General features: G+C 38.6%; 3 protein-coding genes across 3 annotated transcripts in view; 2 read left to right on the top strand and 1 right to left on the bottom strand.

Moving 5' to 3' along the window:
* LOC104770759 (putative pectate lyase 2) overlaps nt 1-455 on the top strand; it is a 3,445-nt gene extending 2,990 nt beyond the window's left edge. The window contains exon 4 of the mRNA XM_010495219.1: nt 21-455. Coding sequence (XP_010493521.1) covers nt 21-236 — 216 coding nt within the window. The 3' untranslated portion in view covers nt 237-455. The remainder of the gene's footprint in view (nt 1-20) is intronic.
* Nucleotides 680-6,425, bottom strand: LOC104770748. Its single transcript, XM_010495209.2, has 3 exons — nt 5,535-6,425; nt 5,294-5,335; nt 680-908 (listed from the first exon to the last, which is right to left on the bottom strand). The coding sequence occupies exons 1-3, from the start codon at nt 6,352-6,354 to the stop codon at nt 778-780; spliced, it is 993 nt and encodes a 330-aa protein (XP_010493511.1). The 5' UTR covers nt 6,355-6,425; the 3' UTR covers nt 680-777.
* The window catches only part of LOC104770715 (aspartic proteinase A1-like), a 3,991-nt gene continuing 3,758 nt past the window's right edge, over nt 9,138-9,370 (top strand). Inside the window, exon 1 of the mRNA XM_010495176.1 lies at nt 9,138-9,245. The gene's annotated coding sequence lies outside the window, so the exon portion shown is untranslated. The remainder of the gene's footprint in view (nt 9,246-9,370) is intronic.

The raw sequence follows: 9,370 nt of genomic DNA, 5'->3' as shown, positions 1-9,370 counted from the left end.
ATTCTTTTGTATATCTATAGGTGACAAAGAGAATAGATAGTGGATATGATTGGACGAGATGGAAATGGAGAACGTCCAAAGACGTTTTCAAGAACGGATTCGTGCCTTCTGGCTACGGAACCGTCACACCATTGTACAGAAGAGCAGAGTGGTTTCCTGTGTCCCACGGATCTCTGGCCCCTTCTCTTACTTCTTCCGCCGGTCCTCTCCGTTGCTACTCCGGCAGGATTTGCTAACTAATTATATTCAACTATATGGCTATATAGTGATTATATATAATGTTTCATAAATGTATGTAACGTTTTGTTTTGTTAATTTTTATTTCCTTTCCTTTGAAACAACGAAGCGGAGTTCTTGTATCTGAGGTGCGTTTTGTGAATTCTTCAGTACCCGGGAAGGAATTCGTATTATCTTGGAGGATTTAAATATTTTTGTATTCTTTCAAGATTTGTATAATTAAAAAGATTTGAAGTTGACTATGTGAAAGAGTACATAGTATTTTGATTTGATGTCCATATGCTTGCAAAAGTTTTCTTGCTTGGTATTCCAACAGATTTACTATTCGACCAAAACGAAATTAATTAACTAGTATATGATATACAAAAATGTTTATCCCGAAACTTGTAATATACACAAAATCAAAGATAAAAAAGACAAGAAAAAAAAAAAGAAAAAAAAAAAGGAAAAAAAAAAAAAAGACAAAAAAGAACGAAACAGAAGAAAAGAAGAGTGTGACCATGCTTTTGTCTTTGTATAACTATGATTTTATTAGAGCTTTTAGAAAATTCTGTTCTCATTGCTTTGAACACCACAAGTGACCGGAGCCTTGGCTCTCACTTTCCTCAAGTACCAATACACTCCACCCACAACGCCGATCGCTCCGGCCGCCGAAACTGCCGTCACTGTTCCTGTTAGCGACAAAAGTTTCCGGTTCAAATCAGGTCACAACTTACAAGTATAGTCATAAAGTAATAAGATGACCTAAAAGTTTGTTGGAGATTGGTTTCAGGTTAGCTATCGGTTTACTCTAATTGCAGTTGGTTTCGTCATGGTTATAGGTGACTTGGCCGTGAAGCTGTTTGGTCAATATGTCAATCCCGTAAGATCAGCAAAGTTAATATAGCTTTCCTTGTATGTATAGATATGATTCGTATGGATCTGCTCTCTCGAGTATATATGTTTTTGTAAATCAAGTCATAAGGGACAGAATAGAAAACTTTGGAATCTCTGTTTCTTCATGGTATCAGAGCTTGAATCATTTTTGTGAAATTAAAGGTTTTTCTTATCGTTTTTTTTTCACGACAATGACGGACGGACAGACTCAGACGAACCTGAATGGGAATTTTCCCACGAACCCGAATGGCACTCCTGCCACGAACCCGAATGGCACTCCTCGCAGTCGTTCTGTACCAGGACGTGGCCGTGGTGGAGCAAGCTCCAATGGAGGTCGAGGACGCGGGTCTGCAGCATATGCTAACCGTGTTTGTGTTCCGAACCTTGACGTAACAGAACACGCCAACCATGTGGTGACTGATCGTGATCGTGAGGGTCTCACTTTAACTGAGGATCAATGGCGTACCATCAAAAGAGTCCTCAATGCTGGCAAGGACGAGCCCACCGAAAAGTTAACCGGTAAGTCCAACGTTCCCTCTTGGATTATGGATACAGGCGCCTCTCATCATTTGACAGGAAAGTTTGATATTCTTACAAATGTAAGAGATATGCCTCCGGTTTTAATTATTTTGGCTGATGGTAGAGAAAGGGTTTCTGTGAAAGAAGGGACAGTTAGACTTAGTTCAGATTTGGTTATGAATTCAGTCTTCTATGTTGAGGAGTTTCAATCTGATTTGCTTTCAATTGGACAATTGATGGATGAAAACCGTTGTGTTTTGCAAATGACTGATCACTTTCTTGTGGTTCAGGACCGCACTTTGAAGACTGTGATTGGGACGGGTATTAGAGCAGGAGGAACTTTTTACTTTCGTAGTATGGAGATCGCAGCATCAGTCACTACGAAAGAGGAGAAGGAGTATGAGCTGTGGCATAAAAGGATGGGTCATCCTTCTGCGAGAGTAGTCGGTTTACTTCCTGCAATTTCTGTTTCTGTTTCTTCTTCAAGTTTAAATCAAGCGTGTGATATATGTCTCCGCGCAAAGCAAACTCGAACTTCATTTCCATTGAGTATGAATAAGACATCTCGTATTTTTGAGTTAATCCACTGTGATTTATGGGGACCTTACCGCACAACTTCTCATTCTGGGGCCAAATATTTTCTGACAATAGTAGATGATTATTCTAGAGGAGTTTGGTTATATTTGTTGGCTGAAAAACGTGAGGCTTCTGGTCATTTAAAAAATTTCTTAGCTTTAACAGAGCGTCAATTTGGGGTGCAAGTTCAAACAATACGCAGTGATAACGGTTCAGAGTTCATGTGTTTAACAAAGTTTTTCCAAGAACACGGTATTCTTCATGAACGTTCGTGTGTTTCTACGCCTGAGCAGAATGGCAGGGTTGAAAGAAAACACAGACACATTCTCAATATTGCGAGGGCTTTACGGTTTCAAGCGCAACTGCCTTTAAAGTTTTGGGGCGAATGTGTTTTAACAGCGGCTTACTTGATTAATCGAACTCCCAGCTCTATTTTGAACAACAAAACTCCGTATGAACGTCTTCATAAGAAGCCTCCTCAGTATGGACATTTAAAAGTTTTTGGGAGCTTGTGTTATGCTCACAATCAAAAACGTCACGGCGACAAATTCGAGTCACGAAGTCGACGGTGTTTGTTCGTTGGTTATCCAAATGGTCAAAAAGGTTGGAGATTGTTTGATTTAGAATCACAAGAATTTTTTGTCTCACGAGATGTGGTCTTCTCCGAATCTGAATTTCCATTTTCTCCAAGCTCGACAATGGAGGTCTCTCACGTTGATGAAGAAGATACACCAAAGTTGTGGGCTTCAATTTCTAGTGGCCCATTACAAGAAGAACATCTTAATGTCCCTCAAGGCCCGTTACAATATTCAGGCCCAAATGAAGAAAGTCAAGGTCCACGTGAATTTGAGACCACGTCTTCATCTTCCAATGACTCTCCTGCGGCTACGACGGAAGCAGAAACCTCGCCGGTGCTCACTCCCTCTGGCTCAGCCTCGCCACCGGAATTAAGACTAGATTCCGATTTGACAGCTTCAACCTCTACAGTTGCAGCTCCAGTTAACCGGCCAAGTTCTCGTCGGAATAAACGTTCGAAAGCGACGGTTGGTGGTCCGATAGCACAACCTCCTCCCCGTCAAAGTAAGCGAAAGAGAGAAGCTCCTGTCCACTTAAAAGATTATGTTGTTAATTCTGCTGCTTGTGAATCACCGAATTCTTTCTCCACCAAGGTACGGTACCCAATTTCGAAACAGGATTCTAAAAAGCGTTTTTCTAAATCTCATGTTGCGTATATGGCTGCGGTTGCAAAAGCCGTTGAACCAAGATCGTATAAAGAGGCTGTTGCTGATGACCGTTGGAATAACGCAATGACAACCGAAATTGATGCTCAAGAGGAAAATGGTACATGGACGATAGAAGATTTACCTCCAGGAAAACGAGCAATCGGCTGTCAATGGGTCTACAAAGTTAAATATCACTCTGATGGATCCGTTGAGAGGTATAAGGCACGACTTGTTGCACTTGGCAACAAACAAAAAGAGGGTGAAGACTATGGTGAAACCTTTGCCCCTGTGGCTAAGATGGGAACGGTGCGAATGTTTCTCGACGTTGCATCAAAACGAAACTGGGAAATCCATCAGATGGATGTCCACAATGCATTTTTACATGGAGATCTTCGCGAAGAAGTCTACATGAAGCTACCCCCTGGCTTTGCTGCTTCTCATCCCAACAAGGTATGTCGTCTACGCAAAGCCTTGTATGGTTTAAAACAGGCTCCACGATGCTGGTTTGAGAAGTTGACAACATCATTGAAGAATTATGGATTTAAACAATCCTTGTCCGACTATTCTTTGTTCACTTTGACCAGGGGAGCTGTTCGGATCAATATACTGATTTATGTTGATGACCTGATAATTTCGGGGAGTTCACCAAAGGCAAACCAAGATTTTAAAGATTATTTGGCATCATGTTTTCACATGAAGGATTTGGGACCTCTAAAATATTTTTTGGGGATAGAGGTTGCAAGGAACTCGGCAGGCATATACATATGTCAGCGCAAATATGCGTTAGATATCATCTCTGAAACTGGTATGATGGGAGCAAAACCAGCGACTTTTCCACTAGAACAAACTCATGAGCTCATGTTGTCTGAATCACCTCTTCTTCCTCAGCCCCAACAGTATCGACGGTTGATTGGGCGTTTGATCTACTTGGCAGTAACACGGCCAGACCTCGCATTCTCTGTTCATATGCTGGCCAGGTTTATGCAACAGCCACGTGAAGATCATTGGGAGGCTGCGCTTCGAATCGTTCGTTATTTAAAGTCTGATCCCGGCCAAGGTATTTTGCTGCGTCGAACAGGTGATTTTCAGATCACTGGGTGGTGTGACTCTGACTATGCGACTTGTCCCATATCTCGAAGGTCTGTTACTGGTTATATAGTTCAGCTTGGTGATTCACCAATTTCATGGAAAACTCGAAAGCAAGAAACCGTGAGCAAGTCCTCTGCAGAAGCGGAGTATCGGGCAATGTCATTTCTTACATCAGAACTTTTATGGCTCAAACAGTTGTTGCTTACTCTGGGAGTTCGACATGATCAGCCAATGGTGGTGTGTTGTGACAGTAAACCGGCCATACACATCGCAACAAATCCCGTATTCCATGAACGCACTAAACATATAGAGATTGACTGCCATTTTGTTCGTGATGAGCTTGTTCGTCGTAATCTTGTTCTTCGTCACGTTGGCACTGAATTTCAGCTTGCGGATATCTTTACAAAACCCCTTGGTCGAGACAGCTTCGCATCGTTTCGGATCAAGTTAGGCATACGAAACTTGTATGCTCCAACTTGAGGGGGAGTGTTGGAGATTGGTTTCAGGTTAGCTATCGGTTTACTCTAATTGCAGTTGGTTTCGTCATGGTTATAGGTGACTTGGCCGTGAAGCTGTTTGGTCAATATGTCAATCCCGTAAGATCAGCAAAGTTAATATAGCTTTCCTTGTATGTATAGATATGATTCGTATGGATCTGCTCTCTCGAGTATATATGTTTTTGTAAATCAAGTCATAAGGGACACACAGAAAACTTTGGAATCTCTGTTTCTTCAAAGTTCAAATAGAAATTATTGTAAAACTTGGTTAGTTACCTGCGATTGCTCCGACGTGTTTATGCTTTAGGAGGCTTGGATCTGCAAATTTATCAAAAGTTATTGAATCGTACGTATTACGCTATTAGTACTGTATAACTCAGAATCACATACTTTTTAGTTTTATAATCTATATAAGAACTCAAAATAATGTCTAAGTAGTAGTTATGTATTTTTTAATATCATTAACATAAGATTAATTGTAGTTCGAACGAACAAAATATTGAAATAAACATTTTACCTTTGCAATAAGTAGTGGCGTTGCCTTGTTTGCAAAGACACAGGAAATCTCGAGTCCTCGTATTAAACCCACAAACTCCAGCACCTTTAGTCGTTTCTTGGCAAAGAAGGCACTTCATAGTCACTGGAAACTCGTAATCTACCCTAATCCCGTACTCTGGAAATTGATCATACGGTGCATTCTCCACACCCGTACTCCTCCAATACACGCTTGTATATGTCGCGCAGTTCTGCAGCATGAGCCTAAGAGACTGAGTTGCCTTCGGGTAATACGAACAACAAGAAACCCTAGACCCCAAAGCAGAGCCGCATTCGGGCAAATGCCTGCATAGGTAGCTTGAGCTATCGCAAGACGAGTCACATCTATCTGGAAACCTTTCGCAGAAGAGCGGTTTTGGCTCGACGATCACTTTCTCGGGGTTGCAGTTGAAGAACAAGTAGTCGTTTTGAGGGGAGACGGTGAAGTGTGTGCTGGAATCGATACTGAAAGACCTAGTGGGTCGAAAATTGTCTCGATCTTGACAGTTCCACATGAATGGATCGGAGACAAGAAGGTGAGGATCAGAGTAGCTTATGGATTTAACAGGGTATTTACCAGACGGTGTTCTAAGTTCGAGCTTGGTGTTGTTGTAGGAGCAAATGAGCATGTGTCTGTAATAAGGGCTACCACAACCGTCGTCGATGGAAAAAGGGTAATTTATCGGAATGTTGCCGCAAGAAGATCTGCAGAGATTTGATTGGGATGATGTTGTTGATGATTGAAGAAGGATGATGGCCATGAGAAGGAAGAAGAAGACTAAGTAAGAGTGAAGTGGAGACATTGCTAAAAATCAGGGGTTTTGATTTGATTATTGGGCATGTCTTATGAGATTATAATTTGGTAATGTGAAGTGTTGAGTAAGTATAGAATGTCTTGTTAAGGAGTTTAAGAATCAATCTTGTCATGTGCTTGTTAATAGCTAGTTACTTTTTTTTTTTTGTTAAACTAATAGCTAGTTACTTTAGAATTCTGTTTCTCTAAAAACAAATATTAAGTCTTCTTTCTTTTTCTTTTTAGTATATAAAGTATTGATATTGATATTATGTCGAGTACACCATAAAGAACGAATTTTATCTTGGAACAAAAATTACAACTCTATATATATAATAACTTGAACAAAAACATTAAAGAAACATTACATGGATGAATAAGAGTATAAATATAAGAATCACGTTAATTTGTATGATTATGTTGGGCGGCTAAATAAAATAGTACGCAGCTCCAAAGAGAACCGTGACAATGGCATTTAGCAATTAAAACGGAATAATGTTGCAATTAAATTATGACCTTTAAAAATCAAATTCTATAAACATATATAGTGCACGGCCACTTGGTGATTTTTCTAACTTTTTAATTTAACTAAAAAGTAGAAATCACAAAATCTTGGTAGTGTGGGTGAGTTATCTACTGGTTAAAGAATGTGTTTAAATATGACTACATGCGTTTTCAAGTTATCGACTTTTATAAGATACTCCATTAACGTTAAAATCAAAGTTAACCGAATCTAATGTTGAAATTTTGATCCATTTTTTATTCGTTTTATTTGAATGGCGTCCGGAACTAAAATCAACCGCGCACTTTGTGAACAAATAAATAAGGCTGGATCTTAAGAATACGTACATTCGATAAATCGAACTAATGGCACTTGCTTGTATATAAGTTAGCAAATGGAGCTAGCTAGCTACTCAGCAGAGCGGAGGAGTTCACAAATTCTGAATTCCAAGCACCCTATTCCAAGTGAAATCGCAAGAAGATCGTTTCTTCGAGGATCGGTGAGAGTACATTATAATTACGTACGTGGTATAATGTTGTTGTAACTAAGTAAAAATGGGTTGGGTGCGCGGGCGCCATACAAATTCTAATATCGTGTATTCAGTTCCGAATATCCAAAATATTTTCTTTTAAAACTATATTAAATGGAATACTATTTTTAAAACCATATTGGGGTAGGCCCAATATAAACACCACATTACATTGATCCACCATGTCTAGTAGAGTAATTTCAATTGTTTTTTTAAATAAAAATAAAACTAGAGACCAAATTCTATGCAAAATGAAACTATAACAGATTTATAGTGATAGAAGTCAATCGAAGAGAATTATCCAATTCATTTCTTTTATATAGATTTTCCTAGATTTCTACATGTATATTATCAGAGTTTTTTTTTTTTTTTTTTAATATATGAAGCTCGATTTAAATAAACACACTGCACGGATTAGGCCGTGATATCGACAACTCCAAGATGGAAGATCGTGCCAATAAGGTAATTTCCGTACGTAAGAACAAATATTTCTTTGATCATAACTATTAATTGATATTTCAATAGTATTAATGTTTTTTTTTTTGGTCTTCAGATGGCGGATTTAAAGAAATTAACATTGGAGAATAAAAAGCTAATTAAAGAAACGCTTACACTAACCCGGAAGAATCAAACTTCACTTGAGTTTAACGCCGAATTACAGGTAACAGTAATCAGTACTTACATCCAAAGTAGATCAATGGGCTAACCAATATATAGTTTCTTATTACTAATATACTACATAAGACTATATAGTTCAAAATTTGTATGAATACGTTTCCTGATCTGACGTAAACTATTTGATTTTTTTTTTTTTTTTTTTTTNGTTGGCGAAATTACAAGCGGAGAATGAGAAGCTTAGCGAAGCAGTTCTTACACTCACGAAGAAGAATAACATTTTACTTGAGATGCAGTCCGATTTATATAAAAAGGTTATCATATTGCGCCGGAACTAGAGATAGTTAATGAGCAGTAGTATAGTTAGAGACCTCTTTTTTGTTTTTGTTTTTGTATAATCTTGTAGTCGAAGTCGAACATCAGTGAATTTAAAGTATTTTTGATAAGCAATAACAAGCTAAGTCCATATAGTCAAATTCTTTTTTTCCACGAGACAGAATCGAAAAAGGTTAAGAAAGTGAAATACGTACGTGAGAGGAGTAATGATGTACATAAATACGTACGTGGTATAGAGTTGTTGTAACAAAGTGAAAAACACTCGCGAAAGAGCAGGCGAGTATATAGGTAAACCGAATGATTTTAACAGAGTGGGTGCGCCATGCAAATTTTGTAATACGTGTTTTGTGGGATCTTCAGTTCCGAATATCCCAACTATGAAAATAGATTCTATATCTTTTCAAAACCTTATTGGGCTTCCAATAACCCCCCAATATAAACATCACATTACATTGATCCACCATGTACAATAGAGCAAGTTGAAATCTTCAAAATGAAGCCTTTCAATTTAAGTCATCTCAATCCAACGGTTAAGAAATCAAAAGAGCACGTAATCCACTCTAACTTCGTAAACACTTGATTGATTTGTTCGCTAAATATAAAAAAACATCGTGATACGTTCGGCCTTCCTATCCATTCGTCAACGACGAAATCTAACCGTCCATTATAACTAATCCAACGGCTCGAAACGAAAGATTAGCCAACACGAAATATCTCTCTTTTTTTTCGTCTGACGGGATTATACAGTGGGCCCCACCTGTAATTGTCATTTAGGGGAGACAGCGCTGTTAAGTTAGCATATCCCCTTTTCCTCTTCGTCACAGTCACCACCATAAATGTAAAACCATCTCTCCTCTTTCTTGTTTTCTTCAACAATCCTTTCGTTTCATTTCTCTGAAGAATCTGGTGCTTAGCTTTGGTGAGCTCTCTCTTCTTACGTAAAAGACTCATCAATTCTTCAATTTCTTTATCGTCGATTCTCTTATGTGAATTTTGTTGTTCATAGATCATTTTAATTTTCTTCTGAGCATTTAGGTAAGGGTT

The sequence above is a fragment of the Camelina sativa genome, chromosome 3, assembly GCF_000633955.1.
Source record: "Camelina sativa cultivar DH55 chromosome 3, Cs, whole genome shotgun sequence".
Classification (NCBI taxonomy): domain Eukaryota; kingdom Viridiplantae; phylum Streptophyta; class Magnoliopsida; order Brassicales; family Brassicaceae; genus Camelina; species Camelina sativa.
Note: the sequence above shows the minus strand (reverse complement) of the source record. Positions and strands in the feature narration are given on the sequence as shown.

Coding starts and splice junctions, on each gene's coding strand:
- LOC104770748 (XM_010495209.2), bottom strand. CDS start 6,354: ATGTCTCCACTTCACTCTTACTTAGTCTTCTTCTTCCTTCTCATGGCC. Junction 5,336..5,534: donor CGCCACTACTTATTGCAAAG/GTAAAATGTTTA, acceptor ATAAATTTGCAG/ATCCAAGCCTCCTAAAGCAT. Junction 909..5,293: donor ACACGTCGGAGCAATCGCAG/GTAACTAACCAA, acceptor TGTCGCTAACAG/GAACAGTGACGGCAGTTTCG.